Source organism: Podarcis bocagei, assembly GCF_964188305.1.
Source record: "Podarcis bocagei genome assembly, chromosome: 3".
NCBI classification, from domain to species: domain Eukaryota; kingdom Metazoa; phylum Chordata; class Lepidosauria; order Squamata; family Lacertidae; genus Podarcis; species Podarcis bocagei.
Genome location: NC_138127.1, coordinates 67,401,638 through 67,424,945, shown reverse-complemented (window position 1 = coordinate 67,424,945; position 23,308 = coordinate 67,401,638). Strand labels below are relative to the sequence as shown.

The window sequence follows — 23,308 nt, the reverse complement described above, 5'->3', positions numbered from 1 at the left end:
CAGAAATTCTCTTCTTGGACATGTGGAAAGAGAAGAGGGATGAATATACAAGCCCAATATGATAGAGATGTTTGTGTGGCAGATGCTCACATTCAGGGGAAAACAGCATGGAATGGGTAAGGAAGCCATTCCTGTTAATAATGATCAAATACACTTCCCTACCAGAAGAAGTTAGAATGTGAAAAAGTATACAATTCCCCATCTTTTAGAACTAAACTTTTAGTTCACACAGAATGCATCTGTTCACCACATGATAGCACACATTGGAAGGGTAAAATGAAGTTCTGAACTGATCATCCTTTATGGCCATCAAGTTTAAAACCAAATAAAATGCATTTCTATATTTCACATATGCACACCAAGAGCAGGAGAGAGAGGGGGGGAGGGGGGACTGACTCAGAAGATTAGTCTAAGATTAAGGTGAGAGAAAAATCAAAATTAGGAAGAGTCACATAGCACAGCAGCAGAAAAGAAGCTTACCGGTCTTAAAGACAGCATAATGAGAAATTGTTAATGGTTATAGAAATAAGTTTATTAGAAGCAGGTTAACTTTTTGAGAAAGTCAATTAAGGATAAATAGCAGAAGCCAAAAAGCTGCTCTAACAATGCAGGGATGAAGCTGAATCATGAGGGAGAGGCTGGCTAGAAACCAGAAGAATGCAAAATCAGATGAGTGCTGGCAGTTCAAAGAAATTAGAGCACATATAAGATTGGGCAAAAGAGCAGATAATGGAGAAAACCACTTTAAGGGATGCCAGAAACAGAAATGAGAAGATGAGCCATTAAAGGAAACACTGTAGGAGCCATTAGTAAAGATAAGAGAAAAGCCAGAATGCAATGAAAAATGGAAGGCAAATCAGGGAAAGATGAGTAATATAAAACGCTACAGAAATTCTTAGGAAAAACAAATAATACTTCTAATCTAACTTCATGATAATAACAATTATGGATTGGGAGGGTGGGATGGAGAATGAATGGCCAGCTAGCAGATAAAGGCTGACATCCAACAGTTCCCAAGTTTGCACGGAACACTAAGCCAAACCATAGCTTAGTGTCAGTGTGTGGGCTTCCAGAAAGGAGATTGTGGCCACTTTGCTCCTTCTCTGAACCTACTGGCAGAAGTGTAGTTTAGCTTAGCATACTGTCTGAACCCCAGTTTGTCTCAGTCCAGACAAACCATGAGCTGGAACCATGGTTTGTTTCTGGTTTACAGCTTGTGGTTGAACTGAGGAGATGGAACATGAGTCCAGGGTCAGACAATTTCCTAAGGCAGTGGTTTCCAACCAGTGTGCCATGGCATCCTGGGGTGCCTCGAATGATAGTCAGGGGTGCCATGGGCAACACTGGCCTCTGTCCCTTTTTCCTTCCCTCCATCCTCTGATCCCCTCTTGCATCTCTGCCTCCCAAAGGCTTGCACAGCTGTTCGTTGCAGCAGCCCTGGCTACAAGCTCCCCAGGTGAATGGTGCCTCTGGGGCTGGCCAGGGGGTACTTCCCAGGCCCTTGTGGGGCAGTGTGAAGAGGCACCTCTCTTTGGGGCAGGGGAGCAGCTCAGAGACCAGGGTGGCAGCTACAGCTGCCCAGAGGACTCCTAAGGAGTGGGAGAAGAGAGGAGGCTGAGGGAACACTCAAAGGATGGTGTTCGAAAAGGAATGAGAGGCTGCCAGCTCTGCAGGCAAGGGGTGACATAGCTGGGCTCCTGAGCCCCACAGGGATGCCACAGAAAGAATGTAGTTAGTCAAGGGAGCCATGGACCCCAAAAGGTTGAAAACCTCTGCCCCTAAGACAAAGCATGACATAGTTCACAGCACCAGAACTAGAACAAGGGTTGAAAAATCCTTCAAAACAGATTTGATGGGCTGCAGGGGGGAGAGAGGAAGGAGAAGTCCAGTTGCACCAGTCTGCTCACATGACACTCAACACCCAAAATGTTCACACACACATTTTTTAAGCCTCCCGTTCTGAAATACCAGATTGCTATCAGGAAAACCCCATTGACTACTACAGTAACAAACAACAAGGGATTATTAATCACCCTGCACAATTAGGGTATAGTTAAAACTAGTGCAAACTGGAACCTTCCTAATCTACATCTATAGCTTTCACCTTTCACAGATCAAAGACACAGTTGGGGAGGGACCTTAGTCGTAAAGAACAAGTTTTGCATCTGAAAAGTCCCAAGTTCTGCCCTGGCATCTCCAGGTAGGATAAGGAAAGATTCTGCAGAGTTTCAAGATGAGAGTCACAGCCTGCAAGTGTATGTAGACCATAGTGAGAAATAGATAGCAAAATGGTCTCACTTAGTATACAACAGCTTCCAACGTTCCAGAGAAACATTCATTCCATTTTATTTTGGTTACTCTACTTCCAAGGTAGCCAGCATGCAGCCCCCTAGAAGCTGGACTCCAATCTCCCAACAGCCCTATCTAGTAAGGCTAATGGTCAATTATGGGAGATGTAGTCCAACTACAGCTGTATGGCAACATGTTAGCTACTCCTGCGGCTACTTTATTCTGAGTGTATTTGAATTCAACAAACATTTATGTATTACATTGTTTTCCTGTGCCACATTGATACTTCCTTTTCTCAAAGGTAGAGAAACCTGTAGGAAGCTCTGGTGAGTTACCACAGAGAACATTGGAATCAGGTTCAAAGTGTGGGCAGGCAGGTGAAAGTAATAGGAAAATAGAAGAATGGAAAGAAGAGCAAGAGTAGCCAGTGGAGGCAGACAATTGAACTGATATTGGATTGAAATATAGAAGCAAGGAACCTTTTTAAAAAAGTAAAACCAACTGTTGCTACTCAGGCAAATGTACAAAACAGGGATCAGGTTGGAATTTAAGCACTAACTCTTCTGTAGTAATGCCATCAGAATTCCCCGACTTTTGTTCTTGCTAGAACAAAAACAGCTGCAATTTAAAGTGCTCTGTTGCACACAAACACCTCAACACACATTACAGAAATATAAATCATGAAAAATGATGGTGAAATAATATTACTTTACTCCTAAAGGGAACATAGCCTGCAAGTTTCATTCTATGGAGTTCAAGGTAATTGAGACACCATCAAGGCACATTCCTAATTATAAATCAGACACTTGAAGTCTTACATTTTGTTTTTTAAAAAAAAGTTTCTACAGGATACACAATTCATTTGCATGAAGGCCACTCTCATGCAGAAGTGGCAGGACTATCCCTGGAATCAACCACAGAGTATGTGTCTAAAAGCAACCACTATACATGAGTAGCTGTTTAGGCATACAAATTCCTCTACAGACACTGATGCTCAAAATGATGACACCAGAACTAACGTGGCCATGTGTTGTTGGCAGTTGTGTAATCTCACTCCTCCTCATTCAGTGCCTTCCATGGAAGTAAAATGTGAAGACGAACGGCATAGTCTAGTAGAGAGGTTAAATTTGGGTCACAGAGACTTGGGTTCAAACTGCACTCAGCCATGAAGATCCCTAGGTGATCTTGAGCCAATCACACTCTCTCAATCAAATCTACTTCACAGTGTTGTTGTGAGAATAAAGGTGTGAAAACTTCATGTATGCCTGAGATCTTGGGAGAAAGGGTGGGCTATAAATATAACGCACACAAATGAATATTGAATTACATACATTTTTTAAAACACAAGTATAGAAATGTTATCCCCAGGTCCTAAATTGCCAAAAAGTTGACAAAGCAACCAACACCAAGGGAAAAAACTTCTGCCAGCAATGGAATAGCAAAAACAGAGGAGCCTTTAACATTACAGAATTGCTATCAACTCATTTTTGGTAGAGAAATGCTTTCAAGTTGGACAGTCTTTATATTATACTTGCCTGTAATCTGATTTTAGATCTTTGCACTGCGACTTATAGATGTGCCTCAAAGACCTAGCCAAGGATCAGATGCACTTTTAAAATCTGCCGGTGCTCTTGGAGTAATACTGCCACCTGTGCACCAGCTGCACAAGTACTTATGAAAAAGAAATCCACCACAAATAAGCATCCCTCCTCCCCATTTCCTGATCAGTAGTTTGCTGCCTGGATAGGACATGTGCTCACTCTGCAGCTGATGCTAGCACAATCAGAGCTTTCCTTCACATAAAGCTGTACTAAAGCCAATTGGACAGGACAAGACCAGAATCTGAAGTCCTAGTCATTTTACAGTACAATTGGCTCCCTATATAATGTACTTTTGAGCTTCTGTTGATTCAAGCAGAAGTTGCCAGGAACAGACAGGAAGACAAACTTAAAAGACTTAAGCAAGAAAGAAAAACATGAGACAAATGTGAAATCATGAAAATAAGGAAGAGCAGATCAATAAAGTATTAGAAGATAGTGTACATGTGTGTGTGCGCACAAACTATTCTAAAGGCAGAAATATGAATTAGCCTGCAATACAATGAAATCAAATAAAATACAATAAAAACCAAGCATGCTGTCAAAGTTTGGGCATAAACTAAACAAAATGCTGATGCAAGCTTCTAAACTGATAAAAAAGAAACTATTGTCTAACTGAGAGAGAAAAGAGGTGAATTTCTAAAAATCCAATGTCACTTTAAACTTTTAAAATCCAGGGCAGGGAGGAACAGGCACCTGCATATTAAATTTAATAAGTCTACACAACAGAAACAATTCAGAAAAGCACAGAGTAACTAGAAAATTAAATCATCAATACACTATATCTATTTCTCATGTTGCTTCATTCATTTTCTAAAAGCTGGGCCTGATAATACATTTTTGATCAAAAAAAGAAAGTATTGGCTGTACTCAGTTGAGATCAATTACTAGGAATTCAACTCAAATTCTATTAGCAAGTAGTCAAACCCAATGCAAAATTCATATCCTAGTAAGCAACATCAAGTCCTTTTTTCAGGACATGGAATTTTGGTTAATCAGCCACATATTGTGCAATAAGCAGGGAAGATTCACACTACATGGAAAGGAAATTCCAAGCCTTCTACAGCTAGTATGTAGGGGGATCAAAAGCATTCAAGAACAATGCAATGCATTTTCATTCCCCAGTTTTCCAGAATTCCAATGCCCAATTTATTCACAGTACTAGGAAACACACAAGCTGCAGTCTTCCTCATCTGTACAAAAAGCTATCATAATGCAGATATCCGAGTGTCAAGTTCATGCGTGAGAAGCGCCCATTCAAATACCCACTTGCTATGAAGCATTTCTCTATGGTTTTTGGCAAGCCCCCACAGCCCTGTTGAGTTAATATATTCTCCCCAACGATTTTATCCAGGGAAAAATTGGGAGTGGACCTTGAATTTCTACACCCATTTCTTTCTCCCTTCACCATGGGAGAATGTCAGATTTTATGATTTAGGGAATTAACTTCTCTCCACAGTGAGACAAAGGGGGATAACCCAAAACCCATTCTTCTGCAGATAGAAGAGTGGGGGGAGAACCGAATAAGAAACATCTCAGAAATAGAAACAGGCCTTCTTGAGAGTCTGCTCCCAGCATAGATGTGAGGCTAACTTACCACTCTGAGCTTCTTAGAAGAAGGAAAGGATACAATATCAAACGTTCTAAACTGTGAGGGTGCTGTCAAATGTAAAAATTTGCTGCTAACACTCAAATTACAAAAGAGGTACTCATACCTTAATGATGAAAAACCTGACATTCATTAGTTCCCTCTGAAAAATTATAATGCTACAAACAGTTCAATAAATAAACAATTATACTCTGGGTTCAGAGCAACATTTAACTCCCATGCAGACATTTCTGATTGTTTAAGCCCTCTTCAGGACTTTGCCTGAATATGCTTAGACCTTTCCTAAAGACATTCCTGCTCAGTCCTGGAAGGTCTGAAGCGGAGGTGGACACAGGGAGGATTGCATGCACATCCCCTCCCCACTTTAAGCCTGAAGGTATCTATCCCAAGACCCTGAGGGCAAAAAAATTATAATGGTGGGAATAATATAATCAAAATCAATAATGTTCTATGTTGTACTGTACCTTTTGATAAACTACGGAGCACACTAGGTCTTTGACAACAGAAAGGGAGAGATCTTGAGCCTCAATTGTAACAGTCTCGCGAGTGAGACCAATCTGCAGCAGGAAGGAGATGCCATGCACAGAGCCCCTGGAGTTGGTGAGACTTTGTGTGCTGAAGCTGCCATTGGACAGTCGGCCTGAGAGTCCAGATTGTGGACTTGAAGATAAGGAAGGGGTAGGTGGAGCAGCAACATGGGACGCAGATGGGGAAAACTTCTGTAAGGATGGAGGAGAAGATTCGTTTGATGACATCTGACTTGATTTAAATCTGTCAAGACCTGTCTAATAGTCAAGAAATTTCTTTTCTTTCTTTACCCTGCAATGTTGCAAGTGTAATTTCACACTTCTCTTTCAAGGTTCAAGGAAACATCCTCATATCTCAGTCATCTTCATTTTTCTTTTCAGTCTGTGCATGATGATGTTTAAGATTATTTTGGCAAGAAGCTGTTTTAATGAAGGTCCTCTTTGCACAGCTTCACGTCAGCTGATCAAAAATGCTTTGCCTTTAGCACCACATCCAGATGTTGGGAGAGGCTTACATCATTATGAAATTGTTCTCTTCAGAAACAGAAATAGACATTGTTTTTTCACACAGCCTCTTCATTTCACTACTTCTAGGACAACCTTAGACTTTGATTCAGCAGGAGGAGAAAAACCTGCTAAACAGCACACTTCGAAGTATTGCACTCAAGGATTCAACTTACAAATTTATGTCAATACTCTTGTTAGTTTTAAAAAATGTGGATAATGTCCTGGATCAAAAGTACTGTCTTCAATGAATTTATTCAACTTTCAGATGTTATTGTTTCATTTAATAGAGATGAAAAAATAAGGTTCCACTCAATGGTCTCTGAGTCGTCATTTTTGGAAGATGTTCATCTTACGAAATGAAGGAACAAAATTTCTACGAATACAAGTACAAGGAACAGAATTGTTGGGTTCACAGTGGTAGTCTGCAGCATTTTGAAGCGTCAAGTACTGCCTAGTAGAAGGGAGAAAAAGATACATTTCACACATGCTAGAAATGTTACATAACACCACAATCAATCTACTTAAAGCAGAAATGATACTGGGAGGCCAAATGCATATGCTACAACCTATTTCTGCTTTAATTTCCTTAAGTCATAGATACTTCACTTTATTCTTCTATCTTTTAGGGAGCTGCCATGTATATTATATCAAGAACAAGATGTTGCAGCTCCTCGACATAACTGCTACATCTAATCTAGCATGGCTCATAGCAGCAGCAGAAAAATAATATTCAACACACTGATTGCAAAGCTGTTCGATAAAAATAATGCTGCTGTGAAAACAGGGACACTGAAAACAGTTATATTCAAAAAGTCTTAACATCAAGGAGTGGGAGGTCCACAGTGAAGTTGTTTGGAATACGGATATATGGAGTAGTTAAATATATGTAGAAAAGTTCACTGAAATTATAAGTGTCTCTGAAACACAGTGCTAAATCCAGGACTGAAAAGGAGTACCTTGTGCTTTCAGTCTAGTGCATGTGCAGTAAAGAGAAAGGAATAGTGCAGGAAAAGGTGAAATGTAGTCCCTCCCCTCCACATGCATTTCACCCATTTGCAGTTCAGATGTTAAGAGAATCAAGAAGGATTGAAAGTGCATGCCGTGCTTTAGCTGCACTAGCATTGGAAGTCACACACAACATACCTATACTTCCTCTCCTTGTTCAGCTCCTTGTAGCTAACCATTAATAAAGTTCCCACAATGACTACTACTGAATGGTCCAAAGGATTTGTTAAGCACCACTGCTTTACCCTACCATAGCTCAATGTTCCTGCACACTCAAGAAAAGTACGGTGGGTCTCTTCTAAAACAATATGCAATTTCATGTTCTTTTTAACTTTTAATTTTCAAAGTTAATTGGTGATATTTTTGTTTCAACCTTTTTGAAGAAGTGCTAATATAATTTCTAACTAACACATCAGAGGTATTTTCATTAGTAGCCATTTTGTCTAAGACACAAAGGAAAACCAGGCACATATTACTTTACAAGGTATCTGGCATAGCAGTATGCTAACGCTAGAAGAACAAGACTGCAGATATATCAACTCCTAAATGCTGATTCAATTGGTACTATCTATATACAATGTTAGAACAAGCTTCTCTTTAGTGGATTAAGTGACAAAGCTACGTAGTGTTAGCAGAAAAGATTGTAAATTATTAAATGTTTCACAAACTGATTATGAATTATTACATTTCAAGGCCTCTAAAAAATGGCACATCCCTTTACAAAATATAACTACAAAAGTAGCTGCCAGAGAAGCATATTTGTGCAACTGCCAGTGAAAACTCCAGCAAATCCAGAGGTGAAAATCTGAAATATCAGTGTTTTGTAAGTAACAAACTACTACTTGGTGTCACACTGTTCTAGAAAATATGGCAAACTCTACACAGTGAGTCTGGCCAACAGGAGAAAGGCATGATTTTAGCAGTGGTAATCTGAACTGAATAAAATGTAAAGAGCCAGCTGGAGGGGTGGAGGCTGCAGTAACTGAGGTGAGAATGGAGGAAGATATAGAGAGCTTTTTAGTGGTAAATGCAAAGAAGTGCCTGATGAATCTTACTGCAAATTCAGTTATGAGAGCACTGTTAGGATTATTGAAGTCAGTGTCATTTCTCATTGGCATGGCAATATCAAGTTAATAAATGGATGAACAAAAGAAAGGAGGAATGCACTGTGTCATTTAAATTAACAATTTCAGAATGCTTCTTCACTTACTACAAATTGCTTCAGTTTAAGTACCATGGTTATTATTGCAGCAGTTTTAACTTTGGGAAAGAAACTCAAAGTGTAAGGACCAAATAAAAAATAGTTAAGCAAGAAAGGTAAGTGGTCAAATAACGAGAAATTGCTAGAAATGGGGTCAAGAAAGAGTTTGCCTACATCATTCCAAGATTTACTCTTACACCTATAGGGACTTTCAGTGCAGCTCTAAACCTTGTACAAACTAATTTGGACTATGAGATGAAGAATCATAATGATCAGACTATACATTCAATTTAGAAATGGCTCTCTTCCACTTTCTAAATTGCAGTAGCAACCAAAACTGACTCATTCACGACTAAAGGCATGATTAACTTAGGGAACATCATTTTGTAACCATTCCTAGTAACTTCTTCAGAAAAAAATCAGCGAAATTTCAAAGAATCAGTTGCAAAGTCAGAAGCTAGCAAATCCTTATGTAATCACACTAGTTCAGATCTTGATCTATTTGCCCTGCTATTTGCCTTTGCCTAAACTACTTTCAAAAGCCACAAGTAGGCTTCCATATTTTCTTTCTTCACACTCATCTGCTGGCAAACATGACATGCCCAGCATTCTTTCAAACCTTGGTGCAGCAGAAGTCGTCTTCATAGTTGCAGCTCTGTAGCTGGGAAGAAAGATGGCTGTTGTTTGATTGCTATGCTTCAGTCACAAGGCAGACAAAGTGGCATGGGAGGCAGAGAGTGTCCTTAGCCACTATGAGGCCAAGGCACCTACAGCAATAAAGAGTGGCAAGGAGTCATACAAGACCAAACCACCAATGGCAGAGGAAGGGTGCCGACAACCACTTTTTGCCCTGATTATTCTGGAAGCTTTTCCTAATGTTCCTAAAGCTGAAACACATAGCAATCAAAATGCAGCACTATGCCAGCTGCAGGGAAATAAGTTTTACAGTAAAGAGGTGCCAGTTAACAATGGGGCTGAGCAGACCGAAATTACGCAAATTTATTTGAAAGAAAGTTGGAATTCAACAATTCTCACTTTCTAGAAAGCATGCACTGTATGCTTTAGTTTTGGGAAGGTACTTGGCACACGGACAGGCTACTGTACTCTATACTGCTGAACACATTGTGGACCTAATTGCAACAGATGCAACCTATCCAAAAGGGAACCCCCTTTGTTAATAAAATCCGGTGTGTAAATTTCGGGCTTAAAGTTAAAAGATCAGAAAGAAAGGTTTCAGCAACACTGCAGACACCAGCTGAAAAACACAGCATTCCAGTGCCCTGCGGTCCTTTTTGCAGTTTAGACACCCTGATAGCCTCTGGTAAAGTCAAACTATCAGCAATTGCCATAGGGAACAACATAATCCCCATGTGGTTTGTGGGTGTCAGGCACAATTTGAACTGACTCACTTCTTTCTCTATTTACACCTCCGTTGCTCCCCAAAGCTACATTTCCTGCTTCCTTATTATGAGATTACCATCAATTCCCAAAAGCCCTTCACTAAGTGAAAAACTCTTAATCACGCTCTTCACACTAAATATTATGCTTTGCAAGCCAGTTACAGCAGTGCCCCTGCGCTTGAGGACAGTTCCCCCCCATTGAAATTAGCAATTTACAACTTTTTTTACTCTTTTTTTAAAAAGCACTGAAGTGTTACATGGGTCACATTAAAGCCACATGGGCATCTTCACTTAATTCCCTCGCAATCCAACAGGTTGCCAGGCTGAGAACTTGCTGCGGGGAGTGGGGAGGGGGGGGAGATTGGTCATTCCCCCCGCCAGATCCCTCTCCCCAGCGTTTTGAACCCTCCTTTGCAGCACTTCAGGCGAAAGCTGGTGGTCAGATGAAGGCTCGAAAAGTCGTGGGGGCGTCAGCTGCAGAGGAGGCGAGGATGAGGACGGGAGCGCGTGGCTCTCTTCCATCCCGGGGCACCGACTGCTCTGGGCGAGAAAGAATTTGCTTCAGCCCCCCCCCCCCAGAAGATGGGGCAGCCTCCGTCGGGAAGCATCCCTCACAGCTGGGGGGGGGGCAGGGATGATGTGGCCTTCAGGGAGTCACCGGCCCCTCCACATCTGGGCACACCCGGCCTCCTCTTGACCCCCCCCACCTCCGTTGACCACAGCTGGATGGTCAAGGCGGGAGGAGGGAGTCACTTGGCGCCCCCGCTGCCCTCGCTTCGCCTCCCCGCACCCCACCCACCCGGGAAGGGCGGTGTTGCCGCCCCCGACGCGACCGGAGGAACTTTCCACGTTGCCCCCTCTGCCCATTCCGCCTCCTCCCGCCCTCGGACTCCCTCTCTTTCCCCTCATCCCTCCAACTCCCGACCACTCACTCGCGTCTCGGCGAAACTCCGTCTCCTCCCGGGACTGCTGGGCGGTTTCACACGTATCTCACTACCGCCGCTCCCACTTCGAGCGACACACCATCTACTGTACACACACACACACACACACACACTGAGAAGCTTCAGCCGCCCGAGATGGGACAGGAGGAGTGGGGTGGAGGTGGGAGGGGGTGGCCGAGAGGCATGCTGGGAAGGGGAGTTTTCCCTCCCCCTCCTCCCTCCTGAGGTGAACGGCGCAGGGAACTACAACGACCGCGGGGCCACTGCGAGAGCGAGGCGAAGAGGCTGAGACGGCGCAGGCGCCGGGCCGCCGGACAGAGTTTCCGTTACTTCTAGTGCCTGTGGCGGTTGGTGTTCTGAACCGCTGTAGCGCGAGGGAGCGTGAGGGGAGCGGGGAATGGAGGGAGTCGCTGGAAGAGGCGGAGGAGAAAAGTAATGGGCGGCAGAGGGAAACAGGCGGGATAAGGGGGCTGGAGGTGCACCGATTATTTTTTTTTAAAAGGAGGTGGATGAAATGTGGACCAAACGTGCGAGGGGGAACCGCAAAGTTTTGGTTTTGTTCAGGACTTTGGTGCGAGGCAGGCGCCCCGCCAAGGCTCCGTCACGTTATTGCTGCTCGGGAGAAGCTCCTCTGGTGAAGGAAGCCAGAAAGCGGCGCCCGGCTCGTTCCCTTCCCGAATTCCAAGCGCATTTGATCATCCCCTTCTCTTCCGAGCATCCATCAAAGCGCCTTCGCTTCCCCAGGACTGCCGCGTTGAGGACAAGCTAAATCCGTGGTCATTCGAGACCCTTTAAAAAAAAAAAGTGTTCCCCCCCCCCACACACACGAAAACAACCCAGAGGTTTGATGCTTACAGCTCGTCACATTTATGTCGTTTATTTTTATATATTATTATTTTTTGGTTCCTTTTTAAATTTTAAAAAAATTAAAATTTTACAGAGCTATATCAAACATAAATAATAAAAACAAGATTCCAAGGAATCCCCTAGACTTCCATCCTCCCCTTTGCGGGTCCTATTATTCATTCTTTCCTCCTGCATCTTTTATGATAATCCAAATCCTTTACCTCTTCCATTATGTCCAGAATTCAACCTTAAACTACAAGTGATATTTCAATCCTGCTAACGATTTTACATTTATGTCATTTATTAATGCTTGGGTTATAGACCTTTCACATACAGTGGTGCCTCGCAAGACGAAATTAATTTGTTCCGCGAGTTTTTTCGTCTTGCGAAGCACGGTGTCAGAAAAGTTTTGGAAAAGCTTCAAAAATCACCAAAAACCTCAAAAAAGGCTACCACACCGCGTTCTATGAGTTGCTCTTCGAAGTCAAGTCGCAACTGTATTAACGGTTTTAAGAAAAAGGAAACAAACTTGCAAGACGTTTCCACCTTGCGAAGCAAGCCCATAGGGAAAATCGTCTTGCGAAGCAACTCAAAAAACCAAAAACCCTTTCGTCTTGCGAGTTTTCCGTCTTGTGAGGCATTCGTCTTGCGAGGTACCACTGTATAAGATAACCTAGCAGTATAAAATACTGCAATAAAAATCACATTGCTTCCTGGAAGAATCCTACATAAAACCTATCATCTTTACAATACTACATTGATCACATGTAACCTATCTAGAACTTAGCATATTAAAAGGGTAAAATTTAATATAGATTTAAAAATATATATTAAAAGATATTATGGTTAAATAAGAGCACCCCCAAAGCAGTCAGCTGCAATCTCCTTAATAATAACCCTTGCCCAGATTTTCATTGGTTGCTAGGGCAAAGAGAGAGAGACCTTGTGGGTTATCCTGCAATCAGTGTCCCACAAGGTCTCTCTCTTTGCCCTGGCAGCAATGAAAATACATTGATGCAGTTCACTTCACAGCCACAATAGGAAAGGCTTTCCAATAAGCCAGCTCTTGTTGCACTCCAAGGTGACGGAACTGTGCCGGGGCCAGCCCTGCTATTAGGCAGAATGAGGTGGCCGCCTCAGGCGAGGGAGGAAGGGAGTGCATGAGAGGCCTCAAGGCTTACCGCTATCTTGTTGTTTTACACTAAGATAAGATGGCCCAGACATGTCCATTACAACACTTCCATGCAGCAGCCCATAGAAGGAATTGTTGGATGATGAGAAAAGGCTCAGTGTTAGTCATTGGATCCATTTCTATATGTTTCACTCTTTCCTTTTTCCTCACAAGTTTGCACAGATTCTGTGCACATTTTTACTTTTGTACACTGTGACTTCTGTTCTTTCACCTGATGAAAAGCAAGGGTGGCAAGATTTAATTGGCAGGTTAATCATCCCACAGTGTTAGCTGTGGACCTAAAGAGCTGCTTGGGCTCACACCAGGAGCCTGCACTAGCCCTGTGTATTTTTTTTATTTGAACAGCCGACCCCATGCCATCACACAATTTCGAACAGCCTTTGAATCACTTTTCAGCTTCAAAAGCAATTTGTCATGTGGCGGAGGGCTGTTTAAGAAAGGCAAGTCTAAAGCAACCTTGGAATCATGGAACTAGCTTGGTGGTTTTCTGGATCATGGCCATAGCTGCAGGCCACATTTAATTGGTGAGAGAAATCTTTAGCCAACAAGGTTGCAAGCCTTTCTTTTTTAGGCTTTTTATTCTCTTAACGTAACAGTAATTAGGAATGAGCAATATTAAAGATGTGGGTTTTTTTACCCCATCTAACAATGACTGGAGGCTTTAATACATTGTAGGGTATCTTAACTTTTCCTTCGCTATCCCATATAGATTCTGATGTTTTGATAATATGCCCATTTATTTACATCTAATCCATTAAAAAACAAATTGCAAACCAACTCCCAATTATTAACAGTTGAAATACCTTACAGAAAATGAAAGTAGGCAAATATAACTTTGTTCATCCTCATGCCTATGGCTGTATTTGCTCTCCTAGAAGTCTAAATTCAATGGCAAAAACCATATTTGCAAAATATAACTGGGCTTTTCTTGTGGGTGCATTCTGCAACATGTCATTGGCTCAATAATATTGCATTAGTGGTGGATTTATACTGACCTACCCACACATTGTTCAGCTTTCCTAGTTGTTCTGTGGGGCTTCCCCAGTGTTACTGGATTATTGCCATCTGGAGGGGCACTCTTGCACTATAGTGCAATGAAGTAGACCCAAAAAAACTGGAACATTTGTGTATGCAAGGTTACAAGATTTCAGCAGGAAGATACAGGACATGCACCAATTGGAAATGAAGCAGTATGTGTTGCCCTAAAATGTTTGCAGGAACAAACAAAATTGAGAGCAGTGTTTTGTTTAGCCATCCCAGTACCATCATGAACACAAAACATAGTGAATGCACAATTTTTAAAAAGCCTTCCAGAGGACCTCCCCAAAATATCAGCATTATACCATTTTTCTCACAAATATGTCACACATAGGTAAGCAAAGAAGAAGAATGGAGAAAGTTATGTTTTTTTATATTCCAAGGAACTTGGAGGGGAGAATACTTTATTCCATTACATTCCACAGTCAGAGATCGTTTACAAAGCTATGTTGCAACTATACAACCAGATAATTTGCCTTGAATTTATCACTGTTGAAATCCCGATGTATTTTAAATAACCTTTGTAGAGGCATGTTGCTTTGTACATTTAAAAGTGAATGCCTTCTGGGCCCATTTTAATGATGTATGTTCAATGAACAGATGTTATTGTTGCTGCTAAAGTGCTATGCTAAATAGTTCGGAGCAATCTTTGTTTCTTTTTTCACCCTGAGTGTGGCTCCCACACACCAGCATTTGGAACATCATCAGGGTCGGTTGTATAAACAGATTTAAAGGCAAAAGCTGGATTCAGTATTTTAAGCAAGCTCTCTTGTATACAGAGCATATTTTCCAGCAACTCCCAAATGTATATCAGTTTATGAATAATAACAGATGGGTATTGGGTATTACTGCAACCATTTTGGGGCTGCAATTAAGCTTCTTTGTAAAGCTTAGCTGTGTAACATCCACTAGATTCAATGCTTCTTTAATTTGTTGCTCTAAACTATGCTAGCTGCTTTTTCATAGGTTAGAACTGAGAGTGGATTAGGTAAAATCATTATTAATAGTCTGTAAAATAACACATCCATTTGGGATGTTTGGCTATTTTCTGATTCTGTGTTACTAAACCAGAGGGGACATTTTTTTTTTACTATTAAATCTCATTGTAGCTTTTGATCACCTTTATATGTAACTGTAAATGCAGAGCTCATGTATGTGCTTATACTGTACAATGTAACTGAAATCATGCTACTTATTAGGATACTGATGATTCAAATTCTTTGGTGGGGTAGCAAGAAATTTATCTTTGGGTAAGCTCACTCTCTCTCCATACCCTCTTGCACACATAATCTTCAATCAGATCACTCACTCTTGCTGCTGTCTCTGGCGGACAATCTGCCACAAGCCAGCAGACACATGCATCCAATCAGCAATCACTGTCTGTTTCCAGGCCCCACCCCATCCCCATGAGGTTGGAAAACACATTTTTAACAAGGAATTCCTTTTCATCCATTGAAATAGTGTCCAGGACTGACTACATAAGATGTTGGGACACAACACTCCTCCATTTAGCATTCTTTCCCCCGATTGGTAATGAGTAGTGAATCCGGAGTCCTATAGACTACATGTTAGGATTAAGTCCAGGTGGATGTGAGCAAACACCCCCAGACAATCCAGTTGCATTGTTTTGTGTTTTGTCTCTTTGCAATTTTGTGACACACAAGGATGAATGAGATCAGGAGAGCAGCAGGAGTACAGTCAAAGGCCACAACAAATTATAATAGTAAATGTAATATAATTATGTACACAGAGCACATACAGGTGAAAAGATTGCAAGCCTTGCCTGTTAAAAGTATGATTTAACGCCTTGTTGCAAACAATAGAAAGTCCAATATCCTAAAGACTCAGGAATCAAATAAACATAACTCCAAATTGTCACAAGATTTTATGGGGGGAACTACTAATGGTTTGATCACTGGAACTACAAATACTAGTTACAGATAGGTAGCCGTGTTGGTCTGCCATAGTAAAAAAAAATAAAAAAAATAAATTCCTTCCAGTAGCACCTTAAAGACCAACTAAGTTAGTTCTTGGTATGAGCTTTCGTGTGCATGCACTGTGTATCTGAAGAAGTGTGCATGCACACGAAAGCTCATACCAAGAACTAACTTAGTTGGTCTTTAAGGTGCTACTGGAAGGAATTTTTTTATTACAAATACTAGGGCATTTTTGCTTCCAGAGCTGGCAAAGTCTGAGTGGTTAGTGAGGGCTTCCCATTCTTTCCAACTTCCCTAGAATTATTTCTTGTCAAGCACACTTGGTGCTAAACCTGACCACTATGTGGTAGTATTAACATTAACACTGGGAACAAATATTTCCATCCATATTTGAAAATGTACAGTTGCTCAACTCTGTAATAACATTATGAAGTGACTTGTCAAGTACTTCAAACATACTTGGTAGCAGTGTTATATTTTCACAGAGTTATGGTTAACCTATTTGTTTGACATAAACCTCAATGATGTGAAATCACAATGGTTATTTCACAATAATACTTGCTCATTTACCTACCATTCCCTTTTGTGGCTGCATATTTTTTTATTTAAAAAACCATAAAGCAACCTTAATCCCTCCCCGCAAGTTCTAATACAATTATTTGGTCAATTATTTTTCTACTAAAACATCACTCACTTACTAAAGGACTTGGTAATAACTAAGTATATTGTTGTGAGTGGTTTGTCATCAAATAATATTCTGCCACACCCCTCCATCAAACTATACCACCCTTTTTGTTGTGGAAAAAAGTGCCAACAGCTAGATTCCTTCCTGTATTCAAATATGGATGTATGTGTATGTATCATGCCATACTGGAAAAATACTTCAGTAATGGCCATTATTTGCTAAATGTCTAAGATTCCAAATGTCTACCCTGGTTTCTTTCAAATCTACAGTTGTACCTTGGAAGTCGAACAGAATCCATTCCAGAAGTCCGTTCGACTTCCAAAACTTTCGAAAATCAAAGCACTGCTTCTGATTGGTTGCTGGAAGCTCCTGCAGCCAGTAAGCTGTGGAAGCCCTGTCAGATGTTCCACTTCCAAAAGAACGTTCGAAAACCAGAACACTCACTTCTGGGTTTTGATTGTTCGGGAGCCAAAAAGTTCGAGAACTAGGCTGTTTGAAAACCATGGTACGATGGTACGACGGCATTTCCTTCCCCTTAAAAACCCTACAGAGGTTATTCTTTTCTGCTATCCTTATTGCAACTCTACTGTGGCATGTGCTAGCCAGAAGAGATCCATGATACTATAATGTAATGTACAATAAACCTGAGATAACACTTTAGAAAAGCAAGCATGGCCATCTCTGCAACTTGCTCTGAAAGCTGGAGCCAATACAAGGAAGTATGTATCAGTCAATCCTTGTCTGTTCAAATGTAAGAGTTACTGTCTTCTTGTTTGTTTTTCTTAAGTTCCTTGGCATTCCCCCCCCCCCCCGCGAATTCTATTTCTGCATCCTGCTGTTTGAAGTCATCCCAATCCTTTTTGGCAGCACATTGTTTTTTGCAGTCTCAGCAGTCCTTGTGGTGAACCTTTGTCTGCCATCCCCAGTTGCCTCTGGTACCCACAGAGCTCCTGCCAGGTTGCAACATCACAGCTTCAGTGTGACTACATAAAGAAAGCTACTTTGTTACTTCCAGTGAAGAAAATCTCCACTTTAACTGCTGCCCAAGCTACTTTGCAAGATAAGACCTTTCCAGACAAAGGTCCTTTCTTGTGAAGGTAATATCGTTTTCTCTTAGCTTTTTACTTGTTATAGTCACATCCATCCTCATGTAATGGAACAGCGCAGGAAAAGCCTTGCTGGTAGAGAATATTCAGCAATTATTTATTGCAGAAGATCCCCCTTGCCTGGCAGTCTTGACAGACCATCAGCCTTTGCCCCCTGCTAATGGCCCATCCAGCTTGCTCTGCCAGCTGGCTTGCTTCCTTAGCATAACTAAATCCAGGAGGTTTCTGTGTTTGGCAAAGTTTAATCAAACCTGGATTAATTCTAAATCATAACACGTTTAGGGGGATCTAGCCCCCCTCAAAAAACTCATTACAATATTCTATATTTTATGCATTCTTGACCATTATCAATTTCTGAGTATCTAATCGAGCTTGCTTCTGTGTGTTTAGAAATGACCTTTTCTCTCTCTTCCCACCCTCTTAAAGTTTTACATATTAATTTAATAAATTAATGTTTTTAGAAACCATCATGAAGCCATTCAGGGAGACACTGCTTGAATACATTGAAACCAGAGGCAAAATCTATTGTAAAGTTATTTAAATATTTACAGGCTTCTGTCTCCTGATACATCTCCTCTTTGTGCACAGATATCACCACTGCCAAGCAAGACTGCTTTTACCCTATGCTCTGACAATACCAACCCCTTACTTCCCCTTGAAAACCAACCCAGTATTTCACAACACAATAGTTTCCACTAACTGCCAAGCAAGTTAGTGGAAGAGAGTAGCCATGGGAACACAACAGCCTAAGGCCGTCTTGGCCAAGCTGGTGCCCCCCAGATGTTTTGGACTGCAATTCCCATCAGCCCCAACTATACTGACTGGAGCTGATGGGAATTGAGTCCATAATGTCTGGAAGGAACTGGGTTGGCCCTTAGCACTGCCCTCACACCACTGACCATTTCCCCATATTATGCATTTCAGTCTCTTGTTTCCCTGTGCAAGACAAATGACCCTTTAATTGTTCCTCATATACATCATGAACACATCACCAACAGTGGCTTTCTGAGAGCCTTCCCTTTATTACACACCTTAGTTACTTTGAGAAGCATGGCAAACTTTCCCATTTCAGTAGTGCAAGTTGTATTAAGCTGCTTCCACAGTGGGCATTTACTGTGGAATACCTACACTTTGTTCACTTTTTACAAGGCATCTACACAGTGCCATGAACAAAACATACCTTTCTTACTTTTTTCTCTGTTCAGCTTCCTTCCTCCAACTTAAAAAGAGTTAAGAAAAATCCAACTTTTAAAACTCAATGCAATACCTGCAAACTTTCTACTGTTGTGGGTGGTCTTTCATGCTATTATTCTGACTTCCATAGATTGCTCTAGCTAGTCATTTCCTTTATGGACTGCCTCTCAGCTTTATCACTTTATCCTTTCCCTTTCCAAATAGCAGTATTGTTACATCTATTTCTCCCCTTGCCCCCCAATTTCAGCAGGCAGGGATTACGATCAGAAATTCAGTAACAAATACTTAACAAAATATACACACACACAAATCCTAATGAAAGTCACATATCCCAAAATAATCCAGTGCTGGAGAAAAGGTGCAAGAAGTCTGAAAGTAGAGCTGCTATTTCACTTCCAGCTTAAAGCAGAACAGAAATAATTACTGCTAAATTGTCCACATCTGGAAGCCCCCTCGGTTGCTATGATACAAATAGGTTGGAGATAGCTCCCACACTTCGGCTCTTTAGTGTTGTTCTTCCTCTATTAGATGGAAGTGAAATTAAAATGGTCAGCTCACATGGAACTTAGTGTAGCATTGTTCCTTATAACAATCCCACAGTGTCTCTCCCTTTGTCCCAGGTCCTAAATTACATTGATTTTGAACTGTTTAATTTGCTTAGGTTTTATTTAGTGTGTAATTCAAGTTGCACTATGCATAAGCTGCTTGCAACATAAAGGTAAAGGGACCCTTGACCATTAGGCCCAGTCGTGACTGACTCTGGGGTTGTGGCACACATCTTGCTTTATTGGCCGAGGGAGCCGGCATACAGCTACCAGGTCATGTGGCCGGTATGACTAAGCCGCTTCTGGCAAACCAGAGCAGCGCACAGAAACACCATTAACCTTCCCGCCAGAGCGGTACCTATTTATCTACTTGCACTTTGACGTACTTTCGAACTGCTAGGTTAGCAGGAGCAGGGACCGAGCAACAGGAGCTCACCCCGTCATGGGGATTCAAACCGCTGACCTTCTGATTGGCAAGCCTAGGCTCTGTGGTTTAACCCACAGCACCACCCGCGTCCCGCTTGCAACATAGTTTTACATAAAAGTGACTGTCAGTGCAGCCCTGTCCTCTGTCTTCACAGAGGAAGATATGGGGCAGATCCCAGAGCCTTAACTAGCTTATGCAGGCAGTGAGTCTGAAGAACAGAAGCAGATAGTGATGATAAGAGATGACGGTCTAGGCCTAACAGACAAAATAAACACTGAGAAATCACTGGGACCAGATATGAACTGAAATGTGAAATTGCTTATCTTCTTTAAAAAATCTGTAACTTGTCCTTCAGGTCAGCATCTATATCTGAGGACTGGAAAGTGGCCAATGCAGCACAATTTTTAAAAGGGATCCAGGTGGGATTCTGGAAATTGCCGGCTGGCTAGCTTAGCATCTGTCCCAGGAAAACTGGTGGAAAGTACTGTTAAAATAAAATAACCAAGCATATAGAAGAACAAGTTTTGCTGAAGCAGAGCCAGCATGTCTTCTGCAAGGGCAAGTCTTGCCTCACTAACTTGCAGGCAGCAAAGGGACAGTAACAGCACAATCATAAACATCTACTCACTCATAAATGTTGTATTTAATTCAATGTGGCTTGTTCCCTGGGAAGTGAGGTTAGGACTGCAGCTTAAAGTTTCCTTCTGCAAATTTCCTTACAGTAGCTTATCATAGGATTCAGGCCACTGTAAATACTTTATAGCATCAATAATTGTTTTGGTATTCAAGTTTAGAACAATCCTTTGGTTCTCCAGATGAAAATTTATTTTCTGTCATATTTGCTTGTGGCAATGTAAATTATCACTTCCTGCTAAGGCACCATTGTGGTTTGAGGTTTCCTGCAGTGCACATGTCTATTGAAACTGAAAGGTTATCTCTGCCTAGTCTCAGTTCATAGAAAGAAAAGAGAAGTGAATGAATGAATTATATCTTCTTACCCATAGAGTTCACAACTATGGCATGAACTGTGTTTGCAAAAAATAGACTTAAAGAGCAGTACAGTCAAGGGCCCCATTGATTTTAATTAGGAATCCATCAGTGCATTCATTTAAGTGTCCCATTTAAATCAGTGGGATGCCGAAGCACTTATTATGCTGTTTAATTTTAGATATCATGTGCATCCACAGCAGTGACCAGAGGAGGAATGAAGCTGGGAAGAGCACAGAAAGAAGAAATGCCATGGCACACCTGCATCAGATGCCTTCATCTGCCCCATCTGTAATAAACATTTCACTCCCATATCAGTCTCTACAGTCACAGCAGGTGATGTAACTCTCCAATGGTTTGACTTCACCTCCAAAGGCAACTCTTCCATTGTCCCCTGATACAGACAGGTGCCAATCTCGCTGATTTTCGAGCCTGCATGTGATATTCAACTGCAGGTCTGCCCCTTTGCTGTGTGTCATGCAGCAGTGTGATGGAACCTCAGGGACTCATATTATCAGCAAATCTTGACTACACCTACCAGAAAGGGATGATAGAAAATTCTAAACCACGATGTATTTAGAACTAAGAATATAAAATATGTTTGTTGTAAGAGTTGTTTTGTTCAGTATCCATCAGGTGGCACTGTAACATTACATTGAACAGCAAGCAAGGTATTTTTAAAACTCAATAATGTTTTGTACTAGTTTTCTACTAAAAATAATTAAAAATAATGTTATCATTTTCCATCAGTTTGTACTTGCAAATTGTGTTTCTTTTTATTCTCTATTGGCTTATTGTTTTGATTGTAGTTTGTATAAGAAAACTTGTTTTTAGGGCAATAGGTTCAGGGCTGGCCCGGAAGTGGGCCCTAGCCAGCGGAATGGCTGGGGCAGGTTCCACTAGGGGGGATGTGCTAGGACACCCAAACTTGGTGATCACGGATAGGAGGAGGAGTTACGCTAGGACCAGACCATGTCGAGGAGGCAAGTTTAGTCATTGTTTGAGGACTCTCTCTGCCTCCAGGCCTGGTCCTGACCAGAAGGATACTGGAATCAACAAGGGTGACCCACATGACCTTAAGGTGCTTCTGTGTAATGCCAGGTCAATGATTCACAAGACCACCACCATCCATGACTTGATCGTGGATGGTGGAATTTACCTGGCATATGTAACAGAGAATTGGTTGGATGAAGCAGATGGGCCTGTCATTGCCGCTGTTTGTCCACCAGGTTTCTCTTATGCACAGCAAGCCAGGACATGTGGGTGGAGAGGGAGGGTTGCAGTGATTTATAGGAAGTCATTAGTTTGCACCAGTTGTCCTATTGGGAAGACCCGGTTTTCTGAGTGCATGTTCTGGAAGCTGGGCAATAGGGGCACTACAGGTTTCCTTTTGGTGTACCGACCTCCCTGCTGCTCCAAGGATTCCCTGCCCGAGCTGCTTCAGGTCATGGCAGATGTTCTTCTGGAGACACCTAGTTTGCTTGTCCCAGGGGATGTTAACATCCATGCTGACACAACCTTACTAGGGGCCACTCAGGACTTTGTGGAAAGCATGGCCTCCATGGGGCTCATTCTGAAGACCAAACACGGGTTAGAGATCAACGTCGAGCCTACCAAGTGGCAACAGAGATTGTGAAGAGGACCTTCTTCTATTGCATCTGCAGGAGACTCTTTCAGGTGGTTCACAATTTAACCGAACCACTGTTGCCATCAGGGCCTGGTGAGGACCCCAAGATATCCTGCAATGATTTTGCTCAGATTCAGAAAGAGGTGGACTCCACTGTGGGAGCAAGGCTAGGGTGGGAGAGTGCTAGAGTCCTGTCTAGTCAAATTGTGTGGGATCTATTCCAATCTGTTACCTCCAAGGATGTGGAAAGGCTGCTTAAATGAGTGAAATAGGTCACCTGTCTTCTTGATCCTTGCCCACCCTGGCTCATGAAAGTGAGCCAGGAAGGGCTGGACGATGGGCTCTGCAGGGTGATGAATGTTTACCTCTGTAAGGGAGCCTTCCCAGACCCACTGAAAGAGGTGGTTATTAAACCGCTTCTTAAAAAAAAAAATCTTTGGACCCGGCCAATATGGCCAACTATCGCCCAGTCTCAAATCTTCCATTCTTGGGCAAGGTGATTGAGCAGGTGGTCACTGAACAACTCCAGGCATGTCTAGAGGATGTGGACCACTTGGACCCCTTCCAGTCAGGATTCAAGCCTCATCTTGGAACTGAAACTGCCTTGGTTACACTGGTTGTTGATCTCTGGCAGGCTAGGGGCA

At 41.9% G+C, this 23,308-nt stretch overlaps 1 protein-coding gene and 2 long non-coding RNA genes across 5 annotated transcripts in view; 1 reads left to right on the top strand and 2 right to left on the bottom strand.

Annotated features, from left to right (window-relative positions):
* Positions 1–11,403, bottom strand: part of PRKD3 (protein kinase D3) — a 51,113-nt gene extending 39,710 nt beyond the window's left edge. For 2 of the 3 annotated variants that reach the window (XM_081188070.1, XM_081188071.1), the window contains exons 1-2: positions 11,069–11,403; positions 5,961–6,981 (exon numbers count right to left, since the gene is read on the bottom strand). In XM_081188070.1, coding sequence (XP_081044196.1) covers positions 5,961–6,251 — 291 coding nt within the window. In that variant the 5' untranslated portion in view covers positions 6,252–6,981; positions 11,069–11,403. The remainder of the gene's footprint in view (positions 1–5,960; positions 6,982–11,068) is intronic. The other variant, XM_081188069.1, reaches the window with a different exon arrangement.
* Positions 11,404–11,518: 115 nt separating this feature from the next.
* On the top strand, positions 11,519–21,786 carry LOC308583822. The gene is made up of 2 exons (XR_014006428.1): positions 11,519–11,922; positions 21,219–21,786. It is a non-coding gene; the product is annotated as an uncharacterized lncRNA (long non-coding RNA).
* On the bottom strand, positions 11,931–16,084 carry LOC308583834. The gene is made up of 3 exons (XR_014006446.1): positions 13,300–16,084; positions 12,600–13,251; positions 11,931–12,268 (listed from the first exon to the last, which is right to left on the bottom strand). It is a non-coding gene; the product is annotated as an uncharacterized lncRNA (long non-coding RNA).
* Positions 21,787–23,308: the final 1,522 nt, after the last annotated feature.